General features: G+C 46.7%; 7 protein-coding genes across 8 annotated transcripts; 4 read left to right on the top strand and 3 right to left on the bottom strand.

The window, feature by feature from the left end:
- The first annotated feature begins 1819 nt into the window (after nucleotides 1-1819).
- LOC100832027 (DEAD-box ATP-dependent RNA helicase 30) lies at nucleotides 1820-5991 on the top strand. Its single transcript, XM_003564844.3, has 10 exons — nucleotides 1820-2061; nucleotides 2160-2596; nucleotides 2728-2907; nucleotides 2995-3156; nucleotides 3224-3378; nucleotides 3472-3564; nucleotides 3673-3758; nucleotides 3855-4081; nucleotides 5315-5548; nucleotides 5641-5991. Exons 1-10 carry the CDS (start codon nucleotides 2003-2005, stop codon nucleotides 5721-5723), a joined length of 1716 nt encoding a protein of 571 aa, XP_003564892.1. The 5' UTR covers nucleotides 1820-2002; the 3' UTR covers nucleotides 5724-5991.
- Nucleotides 5992-7218: 1227 nt separating this feature from the next.
- Nucleotides 7219-7811, top strand: LOC100832320. The gene has a single exon (XM_003564845.4). It carries the CDS (start codon nucleotides 7314-7316, stop codon nucleotides 7599-7601), a length of 288 nt encoding a protein of 95 aa, XP_003564893.1. The 5' UTR covers nucleotides 7219-7313; the 3' UTR covers nucleotides 7602-7811.
- Nucleotides 7812-10244: 2433 nt separating this feature from the next.
- On the bottom strand, nucleotides 10245-15051 carry LOC100838989 (ankyrin repeat-containing protein At5g02620). The gene is made up of 6 exons (XM_010235276.3): nucleotides 14858-15051; nucleotides 14197-14770; nucleotides 13483-14102; nucleotides 11610-13375; nucleotides 11072-11487; nucleotides 10245-10995 (listed from the first exon to the last, which is right to left on the bottom strand). The coding sequence occupies exons 1-4, from the start codon at nucleotides 15017-15019 to the stop codon at nucleotides 12674-12676; spliced, it is 2058 nt and encodes a 685-aa protein (XP_010233578.1). The 5' UTR covers nucleotides 15020-15051; the 3' UTR covers nucleotides 10245-10995; nucleotides 11072-11487; nucleotides 11610-12673.
- A 1402-nt stretch (nucleotides 15052-16453) lies between these two features.
- LOC104583362 (BTB/POZ and MATH domain-containing protein 3-like) lies at nucleotides 16454-17211 on the bottom strand. The gene is made up of 2 exons (XM_014898661.1): nucleotides 17140-17211; nucleotides 16454-17032 (listed from the first exon to the last, which is right to left on the bottom strand). Exons 1-2 carry the CDS (start codon nucleotides 17209-17211, stop codon nucleotides 16454-16456), a joined length of 651 nt encoding a protein of 216 aa, XP_014754147.1.
- Nucleotides 17212-17544: 333 nt separating this feature from the next.
- LOC100838686 (BTB/POZ and MATH domain-containing protein 3) lies at nucleotides 17545-18795 on the top strand. Its single transcript, XM_003567334.2, has one exon. The coding sequence runs from the start codon at nucleotides 17736-17738 to the stop codon at nucleotides 18780-18782; it is 1047 nt and encodes a 348-aa protein (XP_003567382.1). The 5' UTR covers nucleotides 17545-17735; the 3' UTR covers nucleotides 18783-18795.
- Nucleotides 18796-19584: 789 nt separating this feature from the next.
- LOC104582924 (glycine-rich cell wall structural protein 1.8) lies at nucleotides 19585-21188 on the top strand. Its single transcript, XM_010234416.3, has one exon. It carries the CDS (start codon nucleotides 19689-19691, stop codon nucleotides 20973-20975), a length of 1287 nt encoding a protein of 428 aa, XP_010232718.1. The 5' UTR covers nucleotides 19585-19688; the 3' UTR covers nucleotides 20976-21188.
- LOC100831721 lies at nucleotides 21109-26397 on the bottom strand. Of its 2 annotated transcripts, none has more exons than XM_010234417.2 (15): nucleotides 26087-26397; nucleotides 24808-24888; nucleotides 24584-24695; nucleotides 24365-24508; nucleotides 23730-23834; nucleotides 23537-23620; nucleotides 23253-23368; nucleotides 23054-23155; nucleotides 22850-22963; nucleotides 22706-22762; nucleotides 22560-22626; nucleotides 22432-22485; nucleotides 21760-21834; nucleotides 21648-21683; nucleotides 21109-21497 (listed from the first exon to the last, which is right to left on the bottom strand). In XM_010234417.2, the coding sequence occupies exons 2-15, from the start codon at nucleotides 24834-24836 to the stop codon at nucleotides 21384-21386; spliced, it is 1209 nt and encodes a 402-aa protein (XP_010232719.1). In that variant the 5' UTR covers nucleotides 24837-24888; nucleotides 26087-26397; the 3' UTR covers nucleotides 21109-21383. The 2 variants fall into 2 exon arrangements, with proteins under 2 accessions (XP_010232719.1, XP_003564891.1); XM_003564843.3 differs by having other exon boundaries at nucleotides 24584-24692.
- Nucleotides 26398-27749: the final 1352 nt, after the last annotated feature.

Raw genomic sequence — 27749 nt, 5'->3', positions numbered from 1 at the left:
TATTGTAATTAAGCTTCCTTATCTTAAGTCGCAAGATGAGGCATGCATTTGGACTCCTGGAGTTTGTAATAGGCTTCTACATAGGCCCCTAGCTGGGCCATGGCGGGTATCCTCAAGTCGAGTACGTGGTTAGTCATAACCACATCACCATAGCCTTCCCATGTGGACTCCTTCTTTATAGTACGGATTTTCTTACGACTCAATAAAATAAGAAGGTGTCAATCCTTCTACGCTTCTTTCCTTTTTGAGTGCTACGAACCGTGTCACACCATTTGATATAAACTCCAAAAACACTTAGTGCACGGTTAGTCAACATGTCATGCTGTCATTAACACTAAAACTCATTAGGGTTCGAAATGCCCTTTCAGATTCTCGATTTAATTTTGCTTTTATAGTTTCTAAATGCTCAAGAACTCTAACTAGATGAGGAAAAGATAGGTTCTATGAAAGAAACCCTTACGAGACATGTGTGATGTTCATATACCGGTCAAACGAGGCGAAATTAGACCAGATCTCATAGGACCCCCCTCCCACTTTTTCTACGAACCGCCGAGCCATCATCTAAAGCCAACAATGGCAAGAATGTGGTTGAGAATGGTGTCTTATCTTAGGACTTCGTAACATTTAGAGATGATAATAAAATAATCCACGTGGATAATTTTTCCATCAAAGGACATATACAAAGTTTTTAGACAAAAAATTGTACATCGACCATGTGTTTTAAACCACATGAGCTTTTTCTTTGTTATAGGAGGGGGATGGTATGTTCTTTTACCTATGAACTTTCATGCTTAATTTACATTTATGACTCTGAAATCAATTTCCTTATACATCAATGTTGCATCTGTATTTTTTACAAGGTTTTTTTTTGCAGCCTTGCAGGAACATAAGCTTTGTTGATCAACAAAAGCGGGGGGGGGGGGGGGGGGGTATAAGCATCATCTAACTAGGCACCACTAAAGGGCATGCTTTGATAAGTTACCTGGAAATGAGCAACTAGATCTGTCACTCAGATAATGCTCAAATATCACGTTGGAGAATTCAGTCACCGTGTTAGGGGAATCACTACAATCGCCGCAACGACATCCATGCAATACGAGTAGACTGTGAGATGCTTGCACCGTGCTTAAAAAGGCAAGTTGCAAACCATGATCTACTGCAAGAGGCTCCGGCCGAGGCATCAACGACACGATCGAGAGATTTTTTTCGCAACCACTATGAACCCCATTTATCGTTCCGAAGAAAGTTTGACGTAGTTAAAACCAACGTCCTTGTCGAGATCGAGCTTGAAAGACCTCCACCCGTGACGCTTCAACTCTTTTGAAAGAGCACTAAAATAACATCTCCAATGTAAATGATTTTCATACTTGCTTAGCCTTTCACACATGAACATCATGTGCTTGGTGTCCTCCGCAGCCCCCGCTCGAGCATAGGCGGTTACTTTAACGTGCCGATTAGTGAGAAAACAATCGCACGTCCATGCTCTGAAAAAAAAAGTCTTGAACTGAGATTTAATCTTCACTTTACACACTACACTCCCACACGGTTTTGTTTTTGAGCAGGCTCCCGCACGGGGTTGATTTGAGATGAACCGATCCCCTGAGCTTGTTGCTCTTTGCACACGGAGAGTACAAAAATTTGTCCGAGTGCAATTGTTGCTCTTATATACTCCGTACGTGCAGTCCAAAACGTTTCCATGTACAGCTTTGGCACAGTCCACGCAACGTGCGTAGTTGCGTAGAGAAATTGTGCTCGAACCCGCGATCTTTTTCGTGCGTCGGCCACGAAAACCTAGCACGACCCCTGCCGTCCCCACGCGCTTCCCCCGCACCCTTCAATCCTTCATCAAAGGCTCCCCGCTCACGCCTCCACCCGCCGCCTCGACCCCGACAGATCCACTCACCAAACCTATCCTTCCGCGCGGCCGCGGCGTCCTCCTCCTCCACCCGGAGACCCACCCCTCGCTCTCCGGCCAAGCCAAGCTTCACGCCCGGCCGCCGCCATGAATCCCTACGCGGACAACCGCTACGCCGACCCTTCCTCCTACCGCGACAGGCGCAGGTACGTACTACTAACCCTAACCCTAGCTCGCGTGCTTCTCACGCCTAGCTCCGCGATCCGATCTGAGCTCACACGGTTGGTGAATTGGTTCCGTGCAGCGACCTGGCTGCGGCCCCTATACTCGCCCCGCCGGTCCCCGTGGCCGCGAACCCCTACGCCGCCTACACGCCCATGCCCATGCCCGCTCCTGCTGGCGGCGACTTCTCGCGTTTTGGGCAAGGCGGCGGCAGAGGGTATGGTGGAGGCATGTCCTATGGGGGTAGAGGCAGAGGCGGCTTTGGCGGTGGACCCGGTGGCTTCCGAGGCGGTGGCAGAGGAGGCAGCAACGGGAGGGATGGCCTGGACTCGCTCTCCCTGCCCAAGCCGGACTTCAGGGATCTTATACCGTTTGAGAAGAGCTTCTACGTTGAGTGCCCGGCCGTGCAGGCTATGTCGGACATGGAAGTGGCGCAGTACCGTCAACTCCGGGATATCACAGTCGAGGGCAGGGAGGTCCCTAAGCCTATCCGCTACTTCCAGGAAGCCAACTTTCCAGGTTTGGCTTGTTAAGAACGAAGCAGTCTTAGTCTAGTTGTGTGCGCGCGGCTGCTTGAAACTTATGAGTTCTACATCATGCTTTGGAAAGTTGTCCATACTTATATGCCTCATTCTCCTCTGTTTGAACAGATTACTGCATGCAAGCAATACTGAAGTCCGGATTTGTGGAGCCCACTCCTATTCAGTCTCAGGGTTGGCCAATGGCTTTGAAGGGCAGGGACGTGATAGGAATTGCGGAAACAGGCTCAGGGAAAACACTATCTTACATACTCCCTGGGTTGGTTCATGTTGGTGCACAGCCTCGCCTAGGTTCGTTCCTGCGCTTCTATTGTGTATGTTAAATTCAAAATGATTGCGATCCATCCTATTGATTAATAACCATCTTGATGGATGTAGAACAAGGTGATGGCCCAATTGTCTTGATCCTTGCTCCCACAAGAGAACTTGCTGTTCAAATCCAGGAAGAGTCTACAAAGTTCGGATCATACTCAAGAACTAGAAGCACATGTATCTATGGTGGAGCACCTAAGGGACCACAGATACGTGACCTTAGGAGAGGTATTTAGTACTTTCATCTACTTCCTTTTTAGGATCATGTTTCACAAAGCTAACTCTGTACTTTTAGGAGTTGAAATTGTCATTGCAACACCGGGTCGGTTGATCGATATGCTGGAAGCTGGTCACACTAACTTACGTAGGGTTACATACCTTGTCTTGGATGAGGCAGACCGAATGCTAGATATGGGTTTTGAGCCTCAGATTCGGAAGATAGTGGCACAAGTATGATATTTTAGAATCTGTTTAAACAGATCCTTTATTTTAGTCTTTGTTTCCATGTTTGTTTATGGTATTGCATACTTTTGCCGTCAATAGATCCGTCCAGACAGGCAAACCTTGTACTGGAGTGCCACGTGGCCGAGAGAAGTTGAATCCTTGGCTAGACAATTTCTGCAAAACCCGTACAAGGTGCACATGATTTTTGCTGTTGTCATTTTGTTTCATTCTTTTTGTGTCTCTTTAGTTATGTTCGTATTGTTCCGACTGTCTTAACATTTCACTTACAATGCTATACAGGTAATGATTGGAACAGCTGAACTTAAAGCTAACCATTCCATACAACAAATTGTCGAAGTTATCTCAGATCATGAAAAGTATCCCAGGTATGTAATACTCAAATTCTATTCACTATTACTAATTCACTCTATTATTTACAAAACTTGACATGGTGTGGATTCATTTCCACTTATTCCTCACAGGCTAAGTAAGCTTTTATCTGATCTAATGGATGGGAGCCGAATCTTGATATTTTTTCAAACAAAAAAGGAATGTGATAAGGTCACTCGGCAACTTAGAATGGATGGATGGCCAGCATTATCTATACATGGTGATAAAGCTCAGTCTGAAAGGGACTATGTTCTGTCAGAGTTTAAGAGTGGGAAGAGTCCTATAATGGCTGCCACTGACGTAGCGGCACGTGGTCTTGGTATGGTGACTTTGTTTGAATATTAGGATTATGTTAGTAAGTGCTCAGGGATGATAAGTCGGAGGGCTGTTCAGCTGTTTTTGGTAGAGTGAACTGAACTGAACTTGTGGATTGGTGGTGTATGCAAGGTGCTATCATGTCAGAGGTAGATCATCTTTTCCCTCCGTTTACGTCACTTGAGCGTAAGCAATTGGCAGTGTTACCAGGCACTTCTGTTTTCATTTATCATGATGACTATCCCTTTTCATGGATGTCAACAATTTCGGGAGTTGGTAGAGTCTGTTCTGCCTTTCATGCAGATCCTTAGCTTCGGTTAAAGAGGGAGCAATAGGATATATTTTGCTCCTTTTAATTGTTTTGTTTGCATTTTCATTTATCTTTGAGCATTTACTGTGCATGATGCATCATTATTGCCTGCTAACTCTCCCTGCATTTAAGTCTCATAGTTGCTTAGTTGCCAAGTTCCTTTGGAAGTTTACTAACATATCTGTCTTCTTTGGCAAGTACCTTCCTTTATATATTTTAAATTTTGATTTACCTTTAAATGAGAAACATTGGAGATCTTGTGTAATAAAGTTTGGCCTGCACATATAACAAAATGTCTAGTAATAATTATTGGTATAGAGCAATAACATAGTTCACACTGCAGGATAAATTTGCTGAATATGTTATAATTTTATGGATCTTCCGCCCTTTCCCTTGCTTTGCATGGTTCTTTAAGAGTTCAATATGCTGCTATTTTATATGTGCCTTATCTATGGGTATCACTGCCAATTGGTCCAAAGATGGTCTGTAGTGTTACCAGTGAAAGCCTCATGTTGACCTCTGATGAAGCACCTTAAGCATTGCAGCCTGTGTTGGATTGGTATGTATGACAGATTTTGTTCTGGTTCACATGGACACTGAATTATTGGACAAGTTCATGCTCTGTCATGCCAGGTGCACATGGACAGCACTTGGAAAAAAAAGGCTGAGAATTTAAGCACCATCAATTCCACATCCAGCAGTGATTGATACCCAGTTCAGTTCTGCAGCCCCTTCGACTTGTGTTAGCTGTAGAAGTTGAAAGTCCAGTCATGCGCAGTGTTCTTTGGATCTTGTCTAAGCCATGCGCTGCCTTCTGTGGAGATCGACAATGTTGATGCCTCAGTGTGGTTTGCTGTGGTATTCAGGAATCAGGATGGCACATATATGTTTGCTTAAATACTGATCATGTTCTTCTGAATTTTGCAGATGTGAAGGATATAAAATGTGTGATTAATTTTGATTTCCCAACAACTATCGAGGATTATATTCACAGGATAGGTCGTACTGGCCGTGCTGGTGCTACTGGGATGGCATTTACTTTCTTCACACACTCCAATTCAAAATATTCAAGGAATCTTGTGAAGATCTTGCGTGAAGCTGGCCAGGTTGTGAACCCAGCGCTTGAAGCTATGTCCAAGTCTGCTAATTCTATGGGAGGAGGTACCTGCCTGTACTTTGCAAATTTCATCTTGGAAAGATGTCGTGTCCTTATTTTGACCTCCCTTGTTAATCTGTGTTTGTTTTCTATCCAGGAAGCAATTTCCGGTCAAGGGGGCGAGGTGGGTTTGGTAACCGTTCTGGATCAAATTCTATCCCAGTGCGGAGAAGATTCTGATGCAAAGGAGAATGACACCATCCTGATGGTGCAAAAGACGAGACAAAGTTTTATCTGTATACAATTAGGCATTAAATGCATTTTTGGTGGGAGTTCCTTTGAAATCCCCACTACTGCTAGATTGAAACCAAGTCTGTTCTTAATACCTTGTACCAGAGCTATGAAGCCATGTCATATGAATGACAAACATTTATCAGCAACTCATCATATGTATTTGAGTAAGTTTACCTTTGGAAAAATGGTTTGCCTGCCTTAACGTTTACAGCTATGATGTAATCCGGCCAATTCCTTTTTTATGTCACATTAATCATTCTTGTAGCAAAACATCATAGATTTGTGAGTGTTCTGCAAGGTTAAAATATGTAGATCGGTCTGTAGATTATCCAGTGACCAAAAGTTTTACACTTTACAGGCAAAACTGTCCTCTAATTCTGATATGTAGCGTTCTTTCTAGACATAGAAAATCAGTTGTGGAAATTACTACGCGTTGAGCTCTCGGATTGTAGCATACTGCGGAACAGTACGTTCATGCATAACGCGAATTCTGATGCTAACAGATCAACCAGATCAATTGAGTGATCGGTGTATACAAGGAACACGATCGTGAGTTCTGACTGCCAATTAACGTTATGAAAACCACTTCATTCTTTTACCAGATTCCAGAATATGCATTGGTGTAAAACCAACGGCGGCGCGGCCCGGAAGGGGATTGAATTTGAATGACGTGATCGTTTACCACTTTCTTCCTTGGATGTGTTCATAATGTACAAATTTTGATTCCTCTTTTTCCCAGCTATAAACAATTGAAATGGTAACGTACGTAGAGCAGGGAGAAACGCAAGTATATATTCCCACTTACAAGAGATAAGTTTATTCTTCCCTGACTGGTAACCTCTCTCGAAGAGTCGAATGTGATCTACACGACTTGGCATTAATTGGGATGAGTACGTCTATCGGCACCTCTGCATGTTACTAATCATCATGGGCGTATCTTTTTTTTTAAATGAGATTAGATTTACAGAGTCTGCATACTAGTTAGAACAATCCTAGGTAGGAAAAGAGATCGATGGCAAATTAATGTTTAATGGTCTGTGTATAAGATGGATCGATGCTTCGATAGTCAACCGGAAACCAACACTGAAGGTAGAGATCAGCTATTCTTAAATTAGCTCTCGTTTTTAGATGAAATTAATCTCTTTCATCAAATATCCTCATCACAAGGGGAAACAAATTAATAGCTACTCCTCTTGCAAAAAGAAGAATAGAGTAGTACTGGTACGTCGTTCCTCTTGCAATGCCCATTTTGAACCTTTAAAGGCGCCAAAACCGCCGGCCCAGGGTATCAAATCCTGGCAAGAAATTCTGGTAGGAATGCTAAAAAGCGAAAGGGGGAAGGCAGAAAGCAAGCAGCGCGCACTCGTGTCTTCCACGCCGAAATTCCCTACCCCACTCGGCCACTCATACATAACACACTCCCACACTATAAAACGGCATACGTTTCGTCCCCTCCTGCCGCACTACACTCAGGTTTCGCATTCCACAACACACATATATACACAGAGCCAACTTACACCAAATCTACCGATTGCCATGGCACACTTCCAGGAGGTGGACTACTGCTCGGAGGAGGTGAGGGCCATGGGCAACCCGGCCGGCGGCTTCCGCCACGGCCACGGCTCCGGCGGCGGCATTCAGCAGCACGTGGCGAAGGAGACGTTCGTGCAGGAGGCTACCGGCGGACACCACGGGCACGGGCACCACGGGCGCGGCTCGGGACACTTCGAGGTGCGCGAGAGCAAGGTCGAGGAGGACGTCAACACCCGCACCGGCGAGTTCCACGAGCGCAAGGAGAACTTCGTGGTCAGGGCCGACGACTAATTAACCTGTGCTAGCAATAAGTCACACACGGACTCGGACATGCATGGAAGTACTCCGTACAAATAGATGTGTGTATCGCTGTATGAAACCCACGGTCACACCCAGTACCGCGCAAGTGTGTTGTACGTACTACGTGCGTATACTTTGCGCGTGCAGCGGTTAAATAAGGTCGTGACCTTAATAAAATTAAAGCTGCTTTCTTAGTACTCTGATACAGTCTGATTCGTGTATTGTTTCATGCGTGTATCATCGATCACTAGTTCCAGTGTATTCGTGTGTGCGCCCGGTCGGTAGCTTCGAGCCCCTGATTTTTAAGGAAAAAGATTTAAATCTTAGTCTTATAAAAATCATCAGATTAATATTTCGACGTCATTTCTACTCGGCTACTCCCACCTCTTCATCGTTCGTCTTGAATATTAAAGCAAACAATCCACATTCAACGGCTGAGGAATCAACTTATTCCTATGTAAAAATCAGACGAATTATGCAGTTGCGGACCCAGGATTTGAACACAACCAGGGCTAAATTTTAGTGGCCAAAAGGCATAATCAATACTCCGTATATACCCAAATACATGAGGTCTGTTTTGATATGAAAGTATATTTGGTGCTTGAACACACTGAAAAATAGCAAAATTAAAATTTTGGCATGGCCTCAGAAGTACGTAGATGGTCAGGCTGTTAGTACTGGCCCCTGCCGATTGGACAAAAAGACCCCGCCTGATGTGCCTAGGACCCTGAGGGGCTTGATCCAAGTTGTTTATAGAAATTTACTAATGGGGTTACCAATACTCCTTGGGTGAGGGCTATAGCCCAGGTAGATCCGCCACTGGAGTTAGATATAGCAAAACCGTAATTATATAGTCAATACAGTATTACTATTTCAGAGGGTATAACGAGAAGCCATGCGACCGTACAGTGTACACACAACAAAATTTAAGAAAGTTCCATATGGCTTGGTTGTTGCGAAGATCTGGCTGACTATCTCTGGAAATTCATTAAGGTAGTTTTAGGGTTTTCGGGGCATTTTCCGATATAATGACCCTGGGTAACACGTTTTCGGGCTGTCGAAAAATCACAGCTCAGACAGTTTACATGCCTTATACCCCACGTTTTTTTAGTCTTTGACCGACTTTCCGATATCGTGCTTCTCAGATATACGTTTCCGGTAACACAATTTCGAGTCGTTTTCGGCTTGTAAAACAATCACCGTTCTAAGCAATTTACTTTTTGTTTCGGGCAATTTTCTGATGATGTGACCCTCGGATATACGTTTTCGTGCCGTTTTTGGCCAGCCAAAAAAAACATAATTTATCTTTATCTTAAAAATAGTTATTTATAAGTTGATCAAGCCTCATATAGTATGGACAAGCACACAAATTTTCGATGTGTGACAAGTCGATATATATAGAAATAGGAGTTTAATTAGGAAATAGACTCTTTGTTGTCTCATTCCATTTACATTCGGCCGGTCGGTACATATGTCTACCGAGGTAGAAACCTTTTAGTTATCACAAATTCGTGGGCACCAATCGATCGAAGGGAAGAAATGTTTTTTCGCGATGCCTCTCCTATCTTCGATCCAAACGGGCAGCTGTCACGTCTCCGGCTCTCAGCACAACGCACCGCGCACCCAGACATCTTTCAGAACAAATTCCCTACTCCACTAACAACGACCATAATGCATGCACAGCCCGTGTAGCGCATTGTTAGCTGACAAGTAGCACACCCATGCAGGCGCTGGGCACCCTATAAAAGCCGCAGGGAGGGCAGCTGACATTGCATCCTGCATCAGGTCTCGCAGCATTGCAAACACAAATTAAGTACAGTAACAAAGCGTACGTTCAGAGGAAACCATCTGACACCCTGCCGGCGGCCGGCCATGGCGCGCTACTACTCGGAGGCGGACTACTGCGCGGAGGAGGAGATGAGCAGGCCGGTGCGCGGCCACTGCCACCACGGCGGCGGCGAGAGCTACGTGGTGAGGAAGGAGGCGTACGAGGAGATCGACGAGGTGGAGCTCGCCCGCAGGGGCCACGGCCACGGCCACCTGGGCCATGGAGATAGCCTGCACCACCACGGTGCCCGCGGCGGCCACCTTGGACACAGCGGCAGCCACCGTGGAGGGCACCTTGGCCACAGCGGCAGCCACCTGGGGCACCGCGAGCACCATGTCCATGGCCACGGCCACGGCGGGAGCCACCACTGTGTAGACCCGTGCGAGAGCAGGTACGACTCGTCGTGCACCGGCCAGTACTACGGCTGAGCACGCGTGTCCGCAGTACGATCGAGCCTACCTACGAGGAGATCGAACGACGTCACGGTCATGTTTGGGCTGCCCGGCTCACAGGACGGCCCGCTATCTAGCTATGTATGTATGTGAGTGTGTGATGTCGCGACCATGTGAGCAGGGCATCTCCAAGGGTGACTACGACGTGCCATCCGTCCGTTTGTCCACCGTCCGGATAATTTGGCATGTCCATTTAACACATCATCCAATGGATACAAGCTAAAATGTCCGCCTTTCAAATTGTTCACACCTATTTTTCAATGAGTTCTATTACCATACAACTATGTATTCAACAATATCAATGCAATTGTAGAGTGCAAATTAATTAAAATGACATGGTCCAAATATCTCAAATGATAAAGTTCAAATATCTCAAATGACCATGTTCAAATATCTCAATGACATAGTACCAAAATAAGCACAAATCATACGATGCACCATCACAAGATCAAATGCCATTTCGTGCCAAGATTTTGTCACGAAGATTTTCATGCCACAATTTTGTCTTGGCATCCATCAAGCTTTTGTCGGCCAACATGATCCTCGACTCCTCGGTGAATCTAGTGAGCCCAACTTGTTCGGCCTCGGTCGCCGCCCTCATTGCTTCAATTTCAAGTCTCTTCTCCTCCCTCTTTGCTTCAATGTCAAGCCTCTTGGTCTACCTCGTTGCATCAATTTCAAGCCTCTTCGCCTCAAGTGCAACCTTGTCCTTCTCAATCGCAACCTTCTCATTTGTCATCTCCATGAACCACTTGTGGTGTTCATCCTTCTTTTCTTCCTTCTTTTCATCCCTCTTCTCAATTAGTTTACCTTTGTTGGCCATAATCTCCGTCCAAGTATCTTTCAACGTACTCGCATTAGCACGCTTTGCCTTCTCCTTTTCCCACTTCCTTCCCTTCAGCCTAGTTGCGGTTGACGTCGGCCCAAAACCCTCCCCATTCTCATCCATTTGGCTTGCCGGCCTCTTGTGTGCTCCATTGGGATTCTTGAGTGATGCTACAAAATTCATCCACTTTGGGGCCTTGTTGAGTATGGTCCAACAATGAACCAACCTAAAGTGCTTCCCTTCATGCATTGTGCTATACAATGTGATAGCCATTCCCATCTAGCAATCAAGAGACATGTCAAAATGTAGCAACATAGCAAAAGGGTGAATGGTATTGCAAGAATGTATTTCTTACATGTTCTTTGATTCCCATGCCACTTATCTTCCTATTGGTAATTTGATCATATGCTCCACAAAACTTGTTGCAAGAATCTTGAATGACATCCCAACGTGATTGAAGTGAACACTCATTGCGATCACTTACAAATTTCCATGGTGGATAATTTTTCCATTCATGAAAGTACTCATGAATTCTCTTCCAATATGCTGAACCCCTTTGCTCCGCACCTTGGATTGGTCTTGGCTCACTTCCAACCATGCCGTCACTAACAACTCATCTTCTTTGATTGTATATGAGCTTCCTCTCTTTGTCGGACCTCTCTTTTGGTGGAAGGGTTGGTTGGGAATTGGAGAGTTTGGATCATCAACATCAAATATTTGAGGTTGTTGCCCATCATTGATCAAATCCATCATACACTCCTCTTGATACTCCTAGGAATACAAAACCAAAAATTTCTTACATGTTCCCAACTAAACCTTCCCTAACAGCACCATATACTCAAAACCGCCACTCACAACAACTGAAAACAGCAACAAATAGAGGAAAATAATACCTGTGTCTGTTCAGACATTTCATCAAACAGGTTGCGGGCGCCACGGTCTCTGCCTTCCGACATGGCACTGGGCTGCCGACGCAAGGCCGGAGAGTCGTCCATGCCGTCGTACCCCATCTCCTCATCAACGGACGGCGCGCGTTGGCAGCAGCCGGAGGTGGAGGGTGGCGGGGCGGTGCGGCCTGGCCCGAGGAGGCTCCGGCGGCGGTAGCTCTGGCCACGGAGCCTTGCTGGGATGCCCGGGCGGCTGCGGCTCTGCGTCGTTGCGCCCGTTGGACGCTCGCTGCGGTCGGCGGCTGGCGGCCAGTAGGCGCGGTGAAGACCTCATCCATGGTGCGGCGGCAGGGCGACGGCAGGGCAACGCCGCAGGGAGATGTCGGTGCGACGAGGCTGGGGGCGGGGAGGGAGCGGGGCGAGGCAGGGAGTATGCAGCGCGTCGGCAGGGCGAGGCAGGGAGTTGGCGCGATCGGTGCGAGAATAGGGAAAACGCTGAGGTGGACTTTGTCCGCGGACTGCCAAGTTGATGTCAAATTTGGCTAGCATTTGACATGTCCGCGGACAAACGGACGGATAGCAATAGTTTGGCATGGCTCATTGAATTGGTTTTTCTTGTCCGCAGACAAAAACGGACGGATGGCATTGATTTGGCATGTTCCCTTGGAGATGCCCTTTACATGGTATCTATGCATGTGCATGCAGCTGTATGTATATGTATGCACGAGAATAAGACGACCGTGACCTGAATAAAATCTTCCCGTGTATTCTAGAAAAAAAAGGTACGGCTATATTTTATTTGCCTGATTTTTTATAAAGAAAGGTTAAAAATCTCAGTCGACGTATCATAACCATCAGATTAATATCTAAGTCCATATCCACCCTCTGTTTCTCCATCATTCCTTGCGGAAATGATGCTCAAATTAGCCAAACAGTGCTAGTATATGAACCCAAAAATTAGGCAATATGTAAACAAATGCTCAAATTGTTACAAGCTTAAAACAACTGTTAAACAAAAAAATGTAACAAAATGTTGGCAAGAAACCCTATTGATTTCGTTATGCCACTCTTCAAATCCATGTATGGTGTCGCCATGCATAGATTTCTTGACAGAAAAATATCACTAAGACTGGCCAACCCAGAAGAAATAATGCCTTGAAGATATTAGATCTTAGTATTGGCACTATTCCTACTCTATTCAGTATCCCTATTAGTAATATAATGTATCTTTCTAATAGTGAGTTTGCATAGAAGATTGCTACTGAAGCCAGCGCCAGAATGATGGCAATAGCAGTTCCAAGAGAAACCGAAGCGAGGATGATGTATACAGCAAGTACGAGGGATATGCTAAAGCATATTACTGCATTCCCACCTAGCCACAAGGACAAATTGAAGTGCAGGCAGCGCATGGAATAATCATATCCAGGCATTCCATAAAAACATATGCTTAGGACGGCCAGCGATGAGCACGCAACTGCTAACGAGTTCGCCATCAGGAAGCCCTGAAAAAAATTTGATGTACCTAGAGTAGGTGTTCCTCCATTGGGGTGATCATCAGCCCTGTAACCCCCAGGCAGGGAGAAAGTGGCACCAAATGCCATCGTTGTAACTAGCGCTAAGCCGATGCCAGTAACTTGCGTCGAGTTTGTTAATTGCGCATCAACACCAGCATCTGGCTCGGGATTATGGTCCACTTCCATGCCATCTAGCCGACAAATATCTCGAGTAGCATTTGCAGATATCAGTGCTTGCTGAATCAAAATCCGTGAATTCTGCAAATGACAGAGCGCACAATATTACACACACATATATCTCCTAATCTTGATCTAAATTCAAGAAACAGGTTAAAAACAAAACAGGCTGGAATTAAGTATGTTACCAGCATACAGTACACTCCTGTGGGGATGGTTCTAACTGAAAGTTCTCGTGGGGTATGTCGACTGATATTCGGTAGATTTAAGTCCACATGTTTGTTCGCATATAGATAAGCAAAAGTCCACCAATCCCCAGCCTCCACAGCTAGATGTAACGCAGTGTTCCCTTCATTGTCTTGTAAGTTCAATATTGACCCCAACAATGGTGTCCGGCAGGCATAAGCAACTACATGATATCTCCTCTTCTTGACGGCAATATGAAGAAAAGTTCTACCATGATTGTCGCGCAAACCAGCGCAGCCGGAACATCTTGTGACTAAGAAGATGATGGCTGATAGCATACCTGCGGATGCAGCGATATGTACGGGGTACGAACCTTGTTTGTCTGCTTGATATGCGCAATGTGCATCAGCTTCCAACAATTGCTTGGTAAGGTCCAATGGTTGTTCCTTTACACTCAGAAATGGTGTGATACTTGTTCCACTATCCACTGGCATAATATACCGAGGAAAAAACCCAGTATAATCACTTTCGGTTGACACCGCGAAGTGTAGAGGTGTATTTCCTTGTTGGTCTTGTTGTTTGATAAGATCTTTGTTCCACCCCAACAGTAATTCGTTCATGACTGCAATTAGGCCCCTTCCATGTTAACAACACACACACACACAAAAAAGTCGATCGGTTCAAATAAGGGAGTTTCTAAAAGAATAATTAGGTACCTTGGCTTCGAAGAACTGCGGCGTGCAAAGCATTTTGTCCATGAGGTCCAGAGTAGGACAACTGACTATCCCTTTTGTAGAGCTCCCGCGCAATGGCGTGGTGGCGCAGCGAGACAGCCAGGAACAATGGCGAGGTGCCGTCGTGCGACGGGACACGGGCCAAGCAGTCGTCCGCTGTCATGAGCTCGCCTACCATGGGCATATGGGCGGCACGGATCGCCTCGTGCAACGCCGTCTCCCCTGCAGGCTTATTCTGCATTCTCAGGAGTGTCCTGGTCCTGATCCGGCTGTCCACAGCACCTGCTTCCTCCTCTCTTCTAGCCAGATCAATGAAAAGAGAGAGCACGGCGAAGTTACCAGCCCTGGCGGCACAGTGCAATGGCGTGCTGCCCCTGCCGTTACGTGCAGCCAGCAAGTGTTTTGCCCTGCTGTAGATTACCTCGGCGCTCTTCACGTACCTGTCACCATCTCCAGAGGAAGCTACTATATGGAGTGCAGAGTCCCCGTCTGGAGTGGCCCCTTGCAGCAGCAATGATGCTGCGTACTCAGTAGAACCGTCAACATTGACGATCACCTGCAATATTGTCAGTGTGATCATTCTTCCAAATGCCCCTAATAAAATTGTTCTTCCAAAAAATAGGAGGATAATTAACAAATTAACCTCTGTATCTTCCCTATTCAGAAGGAGGTCCAGTTGCCCGTAGTATCCTTGGCATGCCGCCATGAGCAGCTCGGGATGCATGGCGGGTGGACATTGGCTGCTGGTTGCGTTTGGCGAGGCAGAGATGCTGCCGGCGGACTGCTCTGTATTTCTGGAAGCCATCTTCACTGCTGGTGTTTACAGTAATTTGAAGTTGTTGTATATTGCGATGGCTCCAGTTACGTATTTATATGTTGGGTTGCTCAAACTTCAAGAAAGGATCTATTCTTGATTTGGGTTGCTCAAACTTTTCAGGACGAAATTCTATACGTTCCGTGCGGAATCATCATCACCCATGCACCTTTATGCTAGATTTTGGTTGTGTCGATCGAGTACAGCAAAGCCATGTTCGCATTTAGGACTTGTCACGCAAAGAGAACTATCCTATGTGTGCGAGCACGCGAACGCGCAGATGTCTTTTTTACTGAGAACGTGGATATAAGAGGATGTTTGATTTGAGTCCAAAGTTGCCAGCTAGCCAAATATTTAGTAACCATTCAAACAAACACCAAATTTTGGTCAATGACCAAAAAATTGGTTTGGTATGTTTTGGTAGCAAACCAAACACACCATAGAACTCTGCAGCGCCCTTTAGAGCCACTCTAGAAGATACCGAAAAGAGTTCCGATCCGAAAAATAACCGCCAATTTTCAGGTTTGGGTGTCAAAAAAGACCCGAATAAATACTGAAGATTTCCGGAATCTAAAAAAAGATCGTATGAACCGAATAAAAAAAAGATCGTATCAACCGAATAACACTCCCCCCAGCCTGGATATCATCGGTGTCCCACACAACCCGAAGAAGCCACCCGAACTCCAAAAAAAAAAACGGTTGGTGGTGACAGTTATTCCTTCCCGCATCGTCTTCCTCCTCTCCTGCCGCCGCCCGCTGGAGCCACCGCAGTCGGCCCGTCCCCGACCCTGGCCGCCAACGATCGGTCCCTTGCCCCTGGTTGCCGCCTCCGACCTCGCCCCTGCCTGCCTCCCTCGTCCCTGGACGCCCCCGACCTCGCCCCTGCCCGCCTTCCTTGTCCCTGTGGCCGCCCCGACCTCGCCCCTGCCCGTCCCTGGACGCCCCCGACCACACGGAGTGCATGCAGCATGCACCCGGTCATGGCACATGCATGGTAGTATGTGCATGTGCATGCGCAGCTATTAGTGTATGTACGTGATATGTGACCTGAATAAAATCTTCTTGTACTACGTACATGCTGGTCATGCTGCTTCCGATCGATGATGCACGTACGTCCACAGACAAATTAAATCAAGGTGACTGATCGAGTACAAAATCAAACCTCGTAAAAAAGAAGATATTTTTCTTGAATGAACAAGGTGACGCGGCCCAAACAAAGGGGCCGGAGCAGATGAATTACTATGAGAAACAGTGCTATATGCAGAGCATAAACTTGAGTATTTCCTTCGCATTAAAACAGCGACAAGTATTTAAAAACGGAGAGAGTAATAATTAATTTGGCTGAACATAATTCGGAGAGCGGATGAAATCTAAGACGCTTGTTTGAGCCGGTGCAGCTGAGTTGCTCGGCTAAAGCGAGGATGGTCACCGCGCATTGCTGGCGTCAATGCACTCGCAAAGCCTCTCTTCGCAGATCAGCTTCAGCTTCTCCAGATCATATCTATCTGCCGCCACAAGTAAATATTGAGTCATCACGTCCAGCTCCGGCGCCGGCGTCTCCGATTCCGTCGACGGTAAGCAGTCCGTGTACAAGAAGTAGAGCAGAGCCTCGAACACCTGCGGCGCCATGTCCTCGACACGCACGGCATCATCTTTAGTAGTACCGGTGCTCTCCTTCATAGCACCGAAGAGCTGCGCCTTGAGGACCGGCGACCGCGCGGCGAGAATGTAACGGTGCGCCGCGAACACCTCGTCGCCTACCATGAACGTCACGTCGGCGCCCTCTTTGCTCGAGAGGAGATCGCCGAGGTGCCGCTGAAGGCTGGCAGCCGCGGGCGGCACAACTGCTGCTGGTGGTGGTGTCGGTTTGGGGGCCAAAGCTTGGGCGACGAAGATATTCTCCTTGCGAAGGGAACTCGCCTTGGACGGGACCTTGACGGTGAAGCAGTCGTCCACGGCGAAAATAAACCAATTATCTTCTTGAACACTAATACTGTCGGGAATCTTTCATACAATTTTCGGTAAAAAAAATAATCTTCTTAAACACTAACACTTATCTGTATAGAAGATGTGCCAAGTTAGGTTAAGCATCTGGTTAATTTTTTAAGCACCTGATTAAGCATCTTGCGTTGCATGCTCTGATATTTGCCACCTCGGGCACCGCGATCGAGCACCATGTCCATGGCGACGGCGGTGGCGGGAGCCACTATGTCAATTTTCTTGATGTCATTTTTTTTATTTTCTTGATGTCAATTTAGCCAACCCAAGTCATAATAAAGGTTACCATGTGCGCTCGATCAGGCCCACCAACCTTGTTTTTTTCAAGGAGCCCATTCCGTATTGAAACTTGTATTTAGCCAACCCAAGGATTAAATGGCCCAGCAGACGTGGTGTTTAGGCCCAGTGCGTGGGCTCGTCCAACATGGACCAAACCGTAAGCTGTTTCTATATCCACGACCTCGTCTCGTCGCCTCCGCCTTCCATCCCGTTCTAGATCCGCCGCCCCCTCTCCCATCCCCGCCGTCTCCTCCGAGTCCCTCCCCATCGCCGCCGGTCCGTTCCCGTAGCCGCCAACAGTTCATTCGACATGAACCAAACCGCAAACATCGTCTAGATTAATATAATGTCGCTGGAACTGTAACTACGGAATTACGCCCATCGATCTCCTCGATCACACCGACCAAGGTTCGTCGACTTGCGCGCCATCATGGAAGCGGCAACTCCGGCATCCGCCGCCGCCAGCGAGGACACCTCCGCGTCGAGCATCGTCTTCTGCCCGACCAGCGGCTTCCACCTGCTCAAGATCGACGGCTACTCGCGCACCAAAGGGATGCCCAACAACCACTGCATCACATCTCGCAATTTCAGCCTAGGCGGCCATAGAAGCTGGTCTATCGACTTGTACCCCAACGGCAGAGGGCGTGACAACGCCGGCTACATGTCCGTCTTCCTCCGCTCGAATACTTCCGACCTGAAGGCGCAGTACGGCATCAGCATCGTTGACAGCAGCGGGACGTCACGAGTTTCTACAAGGGGCACCTACAGTTCCTTCTGGAGCAGCAGCAACGGTCACGAGAGATTCTTCAAGAACAAAGACCTCGAACAATCCAGGCTGCTCGTGGACGACTGCTTCACCATCAAGGTCGACATCGCCGTCCAGGGCGAGTTCCCAGTACGCATGGAGCAAATCGCCGTCGCCCAAGCTTTATTGCCCCCCCCCAAACTGACGGCGCCGTCTGCGCTTTTTGTGCCGCCAGCGGCCTGCACGGCCAGCCTTCAGCGGCACCTCGGCGATCTCCTCTCGAGCAAAGAGGGCGCCGACGTGACGTTCATGGTCGGCGACGAGGCGTTCGCGGCGCACCGGTGCATCCTCGCCGCTCGGTCGCCGGTCTTCAAGGCGCAGCTCTTCGGTGCTATGAAGGAGAGCACCGGTGCCAGAGATGATGCCGTGCGTATCGAGGACATGGCGCCGCAGGTGTTCGAGGCTCTGCTCTACTTCCTGTACACGGAGTGCTTAACGTCGCCGGAGTCGGAGAAGACGCCGCAGGAGCAGGACGTGACGATGACTCAACATTTGCTTGTGGCGGCAGATAGATATGATTTGGACAAGCTGAAGCTGATTTGTGAAGAGACGCTCTGCGAGTGCATTGACAGCAGCAATGCGGTGACCATCCTCGCTTTAGCCGAGCAGCACAACTGCGCCGGGCTCAAACAGGCCTGCTTAAATTTCATCCGCTCTACGACTTATGTTTAGCCAAAGTACTCAAGTTTATGCTCGGCTCAGACTTGCATGGATCCTTTCGTTGAACAGATCGTTGTTCTAAAAAAAAAAGATAGATTCGTGATTTTATATTTTCTATATGGGCTTTGCTATATCTATGTCGTCTGATTTCTATATGGGCTTTGCTATATCTATGTCGTCTGATTTTTAGTTAGAGATAAATCGATTGCTCAGCCATCGGATCTAATTTGTGTTTTAAGACTCGTAACAATGGATGCCTTAAGAATCAGGCTTTAAACCACACCCTTTTTATGTATACCCTGGTGAGCTTCTTTCTTTATGTTTTTAAAATCAGAGAAAGGACCAGTGAATCAGCGATCAAGAAGGAATAAGATAACACTCTTTTTTCCGAAAAGAAAAAAAACCCCATAAAACTATGCAAGTATCATGCGCGCGCCTTGATGGTATCACGTTGACGCAACGCAAGAGCTTGAGCTAGCAACTAATTTCACTGTAAGATACGATAAACCAAATAAGCATATTAGCGCTAGGCGCAGTAAGAAAGCATATAGGGCATCAAACATGAAACATGGCACCGCGAATATGATATTGGCTTTATCCTCCAATAAATCAGAGTACATGCATCACGTTCCGAGATGCCTTGGCCGGCCACATAGAATTGTAAGATATACACAGACCTTGGGTTCGAATATGTAACTAACTAGATTCTTGACCCAATATAAAGTCACCGAGCATATAATCCGGCCCATTCCATTATCTACCGATCGAGCACAAATGCCATGGCGCCCACGGCTCCCGGGCGCCTATATAACCCTGCCTCGCAAGGCCATCGATACGAGCACACAAGGCAAGACGTAGTAAGAGTAAGCAGAGTACCGTAAAAAAGAAGGGCCAGAAAAAACTAGGCAAGAACCAAGAATGTCGATGCCCAAGCGCAGCTATGGCTTCGGCGGCTACGGCTACGGCCAGAAGAAGCCCCTGGTGAACTACCACACAAGCCAGAACGGCGACTCCGTGACCACCGTCGTGAAGGAGATGACCCGCATGACCGTCACCGAGAAGCCGGGCTACGGCGCCGGCGGTGGCGCTGCGCTGAAGCACGGCGCCTTCTTGGAGGAGGTGTGTGAGGAGGACGCCGGCGCCGGAGTGTACTCCCACGGTGGTAGCGCGGTGCAGAAGCACGGCTACGAGCAGAAGGCGGCTTACGGGCAGCAGCACGGGAGCGAGGTGGTGGGATCAGGGTACGAGTACGACAGCACTCTGCAGCAGCACGAGCAGAAGCACGGCGGGGGCTTCGTGGACGGGCACAAGACGTCGTCGTACCAGCATCACGGGAGCAGCGATAACTTCGCCGGAGCTGGGTACGTCGACGACGCTGCTGTCCAGCACGACGCCGCCAAGAACTACACGGTGAAGAAGCACCACGGCGGCTACGAGCAGAAGGCGTACGGCCAGCAGCAGCAGCAGCATGGGGGCTTTGGAGGGTACGAATCGTACGATGCCGCTGGGTACGACGTCGATGCTGGCCTGCTCCACGGCAGCACGGGTGTCCAGAAGCAGCACGGCTACGGCTACGGCGGCACGCAGAAGCGGCACGGCGGCGGGCACAAGGGGTACGGCTACGCCGACGGGCAGAATGCTTGCTACCAGCAGCAGCAAGGGTTCGATGCCGACGGCATCGCAGGGTACGAGTACGACGCCTTCGACATGAAGGCGCAGCAGAAGCGCGGCTACAGCGGCGCGCACAAGGCGGCGTACCGGCAGCCGCAAGTCTGCGACGACGGCATCGCGGGGTACGACGCCCTCGTCCAGAGCAGGGAGATGCAGAAGCAGCACGGCGCCGCCTATGGACAGAAGGGCCAGTCGTACCAGCACGGTGGCGTGCAGCAGTCATACGGGAAGGCATACAAGCACCAGGTCGCCGGTGCTGGCGCCCTGACACAGTACAAGCAGGAGTGCGAGAGCGAGGACGAGAGCGACTGCAGCGAGGAAGAGAGCGACTGCGATGAGGAGCTGGCCCTGGCTCATGCTGGGCACGGGGGCGCCGGTGGAGCTTATGGCTTCCAGGCGTATAAGCAGCAGGGGAAGCTCGCTGGCAGCACCACGCGCCAGTATGAATCCTACCACAGCTCTACCACCACTGGAGGTTACTCAGGTGGCGGCTACGGCGGCTGGACCCAGCGCAAGAACCACAGCCTCTTCTGAGCTGCATAATATGGATAGATGCTCCTGAACTGCAGCCCTGCCCACCTACGACTACGAGGATGATATGCTCGTGTGCCTATGTATGCATACTCATATAGATACATAAGCCATGTATGCTAATACTCGGAGAACCTTGGAAGTTAATCTAAGTGACTAAATAAACTGATGCTCTGCAACGCGTCGGTACAATAATATGATACAGAAGTTTGGTTATTCGCACGTGCCACCCCTCTGGTGCAACATATGCTCTTGATCCCCCGCGACATCCCAATGTACAGATCTGGCCCTGGAGCTTCAGCTTAATATTGCGGCAGCTGCTTTGGTGAACATACTGAGCACGTAAAAGGGCCAGGTTCCCAGAACAGAAACCTTACCGCGGCTACTCCTTGTGCCGCCGCACGAATTCGCCTAAGATGATGTTGAATTCGGCAGCGTGATCCCTTGATCCAAGTAATATTTCTTCTCCGCGTCGGCCAACCTTGACTGGAATATGCCCCATTCTTTTCTGCAACGTCCTCTTACCTGCGGCGTGGCAGAATACAACTAACAGTAAGTGCAAATCCATATGCATATGGGTGCTGTCGTGGTGTGGAGTTTAGAATTCAGAGTTTGGAAAAGTTTGCCCTGTGAAATGTGTAGTAGAGTAAATTGAATCACTGCGTATTTGCTTACCCCTTCCCATGGTGCCTTTCCATTCTCTGACTTGCCCTGCAAGGAAGAATGCTGCCGAATCAGGAAACAAGCGGCGGTGTACAGTGATAGGTAAGATGAACGGTGAGTATACCTGGTTACCAAGTGACGGGACACCCTGGTGAACGATCCACTGAGCATCAACCACTCCAATTTTCTCATGAGCTGGCTGTGTTTTTAAGATCAAGTAGAACAGTTCAAGCTCAGTAAAACATGAATATTTGGAAAAAAAAACACAAGTGATGAAACAAATAGCTGTAGAAGTTATAATTGTGGATGCTGCCGGCTTTCCATGAAAACTTGATCAAATAGTTAATCATGCATATCCTAAAATCGGGCTAAGGATTTGTTTTCTATGCGCTTAAGGTTCACAAAACTTAGTTTCCCACTGCATACAAAAACTAAAATCCAACAAATGTTTATGCATCAGCTCATCCTGATTCTGTGCTACTGCCACCCGATCCCTTTGGATCAAAAGGAATGCGACCACAAAAAAATCATGTATTCTCTACGCCCCAATTCTATAAGATTCCTAGCAAGAATTTTGTTTCGTGTCTTGTAAAATTCAAATGGCAATCAATGATACCGCGGAATTTTCATGGCGTGTATACTTAATCCCCTAAACAACAAAAAATTCAACCCCCTAAACAACAAAAATTCAACCCCCTAAACTGTTGATACTACCAGTGCAAATTCACATGTGTAGTGATCGCTTTCAAGAGAGTAATAGGTCATTATGTCTAAATGATAATGGTGAAAATAATACCTCCACACATTTCCTAAGAGCAAAATCGAGACCCCATCCATGGATCAAGTCGTTCTGCAGAAACCAGTGTGTAAGAAAACAATTCCGAACAAACATAAGTAGCTAAGTAATCTAAATGACACCTCCACCTGAATCATATGCCATACGCAGCGCCACGCATCCCTAGAGAACACAGTCGCCATAATTTCGACGAATCTGCATTTCAATTAAATATTAAAATGTGAATACATATTGGATGGATGAAATAATTTATAACAAATGAGTGGGTCCCTACGCTGCACATGGTGGCAGATGGGGATCGGTACACCAGCCTGGCCTCTCTTCGGTTACTCTGTATAAAGCAAATATCACTGACGGAACTAATATAGGCAAGTGATAGTTAAGCATCAACAAAAGCAATATAGGTTCAGTAACTCACTTGTGAACTTCTCGGTCACCTCGTCGCTTGGTCATTTGCCATGTCAGACCTCTATCAGGTTCCAAGCCAGGTTGAGAGATCTCTAGGCCATGCTTTTTAACTAGCTCAATGTACCTAAAAATATGTGTTGAAATTATCTTCCTTAGACTCACTCGGAGGGAACACCAGGGTGGCAGGCAAAGGAAACAAGGGTATAGAGCTTACGCCTCTGCATTGAAATGTTGAACACCTAGATCCTCATCCCAGATAAATATGTAGTCATACCGCGCAACAACATCAGGATGTAAAAATCGCTTGGCATACCACCTTGGGTAAATAATAGGTAACTCATTAAACTTCCAGACAAACAAATAACAGATTAGAAACATTCAAAATACATGCTATAACAAGTGTACTAACTTACCATTTAGTCTGCTTGCTAACACTGACATGGATAGCCCTTTTTGACCACTCAAATTCATCCCATTCAGTAGTCCGGCCATCATAGTGGAACAACATAATTGTGAAATTCTCCGAGAACTATATAGAAGATTAGAAGACATGCATGAATATGAAAGCAATCATTACCATTTCATATGTAAAAAAAGTGACTAAACCACTGGGATGCATGATCAGTTTTACCAGATCAGTTGAAGAATATATTTTAACCAGTGCATTCAGTTATGCACGCTAAGTCTAATTAATCACCTTTTTAACTGCTGCATCAATATTTGCCTTTTGCGCATATCCAACTGTAAATGTAACAAGGTACCTTGGCTGGATAGTAAGATCCTGATTGTATGTTTCAGATCGTAGATCACAAAAGAAAGAGATTTTAAAAAAGTCAGTTAGAGATTTAAAGGCATCACTTGACAACAGAGAAAGCAAAACAACAGCTAACCTCACTAGGTTCACCCCATAATCTTCGCGGATAAAGGTCTGTTTCAGACACGACAATGCCTGGTGGAAGCCTTTCAGCACCTTTAGGGTTTGAGGTAACATAAATCTGACAAAAGAAACATTAGCATAAAACAAATGATAAAGTGGAAATAAAACGAGCTTTATCAATGAGCAGCAGCCATCTATTCAGTTAGCTGTGCCTTATACTTCGATAAAGGAGGTTAATCAAATTCCAGTAAAAGATGAGAATATGTAGGAGGAACTACCGATCTAATTTTTATAAAGAGAGTGACTTCAATCGAATCCCACTGATAACTGATGACCCAGAATTTGACAACAACGTCCACATTTCCACAAAGAATTAGGGAGAACCTCCCTAGATATACAGTTCTATATCTCACATGTAATCTCAGAATTTGACATACATGATAAATACAGGGGCAACACAAGTATATAAAAGACACAGAATACATTGACCGCAAAATAACGATGCAGAATCTTACAAAAAAATTATACAGGTTAGAAGAAAGATAACACAGATTGCATTGACCAACAAAATAAAAATGCAGGGTCTAACACATACAGGACATGAATCACAAAGCTAACATAACCAACCACAATAACTGGGCAAAATACCTTAGGAATTTCATCAGACTTCGAATCAGAATTGTTCTTCTTGTGACTATTTGCAGATGTCCATGCATGGTTCAACAATGTTTGGGTTGTGATTCCAGAGTTTCTATCTTCAATATAGGACACAATACTGGAAGGGAAATGAAGCTGCGAAATTCAGACAGTCAAGATTTTTCTGAGCAGAGTATGCGGCATAAGAAAATAAGAGATGCAAATGATTACCTTGGTTATATTAACTGTAGGAAAGGAAATCCCAAACAAGTAACCTAGCATAACGCCGATAACTGCTGAGAATATGAGCCTCATGCCCTCATTTGATCTTGGCATACTGCTGCTGATGAAGATTGACAATAGAACTATTACGCACGCAAATGAGCAATTGAGGACCACGTAAAAATTGTCACTAGGCATTAGTATAGCCCATAAACTATAAGCAACAAGCATACCTCCGGCCTAGAATGCCAGGCTTTGCCATTGGAGCTGCAAGGGTTATCTATTGGTGGCAATGGATGTGGAAGAACTTGTAGCTGCTCAACAAGAAGGGGAAAAGAATGACAAATTACAGTTTTTTTGTAAAAGGTGAAATGATGTAAACATGAGAAAGGAGAATTCATTGAGAAGAGAAAATGGGTACTGATTAAGCTGGTTCTGTTGCATAAACATGAACACATGAACCCTAACATACTTTTTATCAGCGCATCATGGGGAAACTAGCCTACATGGTTACTAACTTACTATACATTGTATATTGAATATATACCTCATTTGGACATTCTTAAAAATTCAAGCACGAAAAACTCGCAGATGATAATAGTTCTGATTCCTAACTTCCTTAAAAGTCATGTGTTTGATAAGAGTTATCAAAAAGCCATGCCCACATCAGAATTACAAGATGCTAACCAGCAAATATCAGGTGGCTTTCACCTAATAGAATTAATGCTGCCAATCCACTATTGTGCAATTATTACTATATCGCCATAACTCCATTTGTACCCTATATGTAAGTTAATCTATCAGTTGGCCAATCTCTTCCAGCTTCGAAGAAATGTAGAAGTATAATGTCGGAAAACCCAATACCAACACAAGTGGCTGACACTAGTATACAGAGCTAGCAGCAAGAGTGTTTTCTCTTGGGAGTTTCAAGGGTGGCACACAGCTACTGCATGCGTGCTACTGCACCGCCAGAAATCACCATAATGTATCAGAAGTGGCATGAATAATCTGTAGGTTCCGTAACATTAGGTACGTCTCAAGTGCTCAATCCCCAATTCCAATTTGAACGAATTTCGTAATGAATGAATGAAATTAAAGCAAATACTCAACTACAACCAACACAAGCAAATTCACCACTGGGAAGTTAGCATTGCTTCCTACTGTGTCACAAGTGAATTCTAAGATAGGAACACTACTGACAAGCATACATACATATAAGTACATACAGATGCTATACATACTAACTCAAAATTTGGGCAGGGGTTGGAGAAATCTTAGAGTGGAACCCTGGAAGCAAGATCTACATGAGGAGCAAACACCGGTATACATACAGATCACTACAACATCACAACAGACGCAAAACAAATCAACAGAGGCAAAGGAGAATCAGAGAAGTATGAATCGAAGGTAATTCGGGGCAACCAGATCCCAAATTGGGGAACGGCCAGTTTGAAATTTTCTCGTCTCTTCCCGGTGTGCGCGTGTGGGTGCAGCCGCATGGCTGTTGCTTACCAAGTTCGCGGACGCCGATTCGCGGATCGGGACGACCGTGCCGGCGGCGGCGGCAGCAGCAGCAGCCCAGCAGGGCTCACCAGGCCCGGAGCGAGTTCACTTCCGCGGGGTGCGGCAAGGGCGTCGCCGACCACGGGTTCGCCGGCGGGCGGGTTGCGAGTGAGACACGCCGGCGAAGGAGCCGAACCGCGGAGGAGATGGCAGGCCGTCGTGGACGCGGTGGCCGAGGAGGCGCAGCAAGACCGACAAACCCTTCTTCGCTGTGACCAAGTCCCCCCCTCCCTTGTAGTCGTAGTAGAGCAGTGGAATATTACAACGACAGGGGTGGAATTGGGTTTGTATTGTAAGCTCTCGCGGGACATGACAGTGATAGAATACTTGTAGCTGTATCTGGTTGTCTTACACATGGCAATCATTTAGGACGACCTTAAACTAATCCAGGATTAAGAGTAAAAGGGTTGAAGAATTTTCATACTAGTAGTAATTTAATATACATCATTATTTTTTATACAAGATTAGAGTAAACAAATTATGCTATCTTGTATTTAGCTTCTTTCTTTTAAAATGTTACGAGTACATGAAATTCTCTTGCTATATGTGTACAAATTCATGGTACAACTCCAAGAGAAATTTTTGTTCTCTTCTTGCATTTAAAAAATGCGTGTTTCATAGGGCCTTAGGTGGCGTCGTGCCGCCGAACCATGGAACTTGTACGTGGTCGGCGTGCGATCGTCTTTGTGCTAATTTACACCAAATTGATACTACCAACCACTTGCTGTATTTTCGTCATTAATAAAAGATGATCATTCGCTGCGACCACACGTTACGTAATTGGTTGACCAGAATCATGCCTTTTCCATTTCTGTGTTTGCTTGTGTTTTTAGTGGTCTCCTCTCCAAATTCCAAAATGTTTAAACGCTATGGTCGGCGGCGTACGTACAACCTCATCGAAGGACAATCCAAGAATTTAGAGTGCAGGAGTTCGGAGTACACGTGCGGTGCGAGAGTCCAGGAACTAACGTTTTGGATTGTACACGTACGCGCGTTTCAATACTTTGAAAGGTCCGTTGTTGGATCGTACACTAACGCGACTTTTAGCACTCCTTACCTTGAAAGCAACGTCCCACACGATTGTACACGTACGCGGCTTTTATTGCTCACTCCTTTTCATAGTTCTTGTCTCAAATTTGCTCAAAAATAAATGTATCTATTTAAAAAAATATATCTAGATACACGTAAGATTTCAAAGAATTATGAAATTGAAATAGTATTTTGTGGCTGTTCGTTCTCGTGCAGCCTGCAACCCGGGGCGCTGGCTGGGTGCGTGTGTATCTGCGTACTACGAGCTTCCAGGCAGGACAATCAAAACCCCAATCCGGCCGGCCACACGCTCGGACGGCCAGGGGGCTGGCACTGCGTGCAATGCATGCTGTACCAGAGGGGTCCGGTTATGCATGTCGCAGGCCCGACGCACTTTGCACGTACGTGCAGCTATAGCCATGCGTTTGTGCGATGGCACATATGAAAACATGATCGGCATGTGCGTTCCCGCGCGGCAGTTCGGCTCTCGATCCCTCCGTCGTGCCGACCGATCAATCTCTGGAGAGATCTCGATAAAGCTTGATTGGGAATTCGGTAGTTGCCCGCCGGCCGGCCTTACGAG

The sequence above is a fragment of the Brachypodium distachyon genome, chromosome 2 (genome assembly GCF_000005505.3).
Source record: "Brachypodium distachyon strain Bd21 chromosome 2, Brachypodium_distachyon_v3.0, whole genome shotgun sequence".
Taxonomy (NCBI): Eukaryota; Viridiplantae; Streptophyta; class Magnoliopsida; order Poales; family Poaceae; genus Brachypodium; species Brachypodium distachyon.
This window is presented reverse-complemented; position numbering and strand designations above follow the sequence as displayed.

Excerpts from the sequence above, each read along its gene's own strand:
- LOC100832027 (XM_003564844.3), top strand. The coding sequence starts at position 2,003 with ATGAATCCCTACGCGGACAACCGCTACGCCGACCCTTCCTCCTACCGC. Across the intron at positions 3,157-3,223 it reads GATACGTGACCTTAGGAGAG|GAGTTGAAATTGTCATTGCA; the intron begins GTATTTAGTACT and ends CTGTACTTTTAG. Across the intron at positions 3,379-3,471 it reads TTCGGAAGATAGTGGCACAA|ATCCGTCCAGACAGGCAAAC; the intron begins GTATGATATTTT and ends TGCCGTCAATAG.
- LOC100832320 (XM_003564845.4), top strand. The coding sequence starts at position 7,314 with ATGGCACACTTCCAGGAGGTGGACTACTGCTCGGAGGAGGTGAGGGCC.
- LOC100838989 (XM_010235276.3), bottom strand. The coding sequence starts at position 15,019 with ATGGCTTCCAGAAATACAGAGCAGTCCGCCGGCAGCATCTCTGCCTCG. Across the intron at positions 14,771-14,857 it reads TGAATAGGGAAGATACAGAG|GTGATCGTCAATGTTGACGG; the intron begins GTTAATTTGTTA and ends ACAATATTGCAG. Across the intron at positions 13,376-13,482 it reads CAGGAGTGTACTGTATGCTG|AATTCACGGATTTTGATTCA; the intron begins GTAACATACTTA and ends TGTCATTTGCAG.
- LOC104583362 (XM_014898661.1), bottom strand. The coding sequence starts at position 17,211 with ATGGACATGGTGCTCGATCGCGGTGCCCGAGGTGGCAAATATCAGAGC. Across the intron at positions 17,033-17,139 it reads AACGCAAGATGCTTAATCAG|ATTCCCGACAGTATTAGTGT; the intron begins GTGCTTAAAAAA and ends ATTGTATGAAAG.
- LOC100838686 (XM_003567334.2), top strand. The coding sequence starts at position 17,736 with ATGGAAGCGGCAACTCCGGCATCCGCCGCCGCCAGCGAGGACACCTCC.
- LOC104582924 (XM_010234416.3), top strand. The coding sequence starts at position 19,689 with ATGTCGATGCCCAAGCGCAGCTATGGCTTCGGCGGCTACGGCTACGGC.
- LOC100831721 (XM_010234417.2), bottom strand. The coding sequence starts at position 24,836 with ATGGCAAAGCCTGGCATTCTAGGCCGGAG. Across the intron at positions 23,369-23,536 it reads TTGATGCAGCAGTTAAAAAG|TTCTCGGAGAATTTCACAAT; the intron begins GTGATTAATTAG and ends TCTTCTATATAG. Across the intron at positions 22,964-23,053 it reads CAACATTTCAATGCAGAGGC|GTACATTGAGCTAGTTAAAA; the intron begins GTAAGCTCTATA and ends ACATATTTTTAG.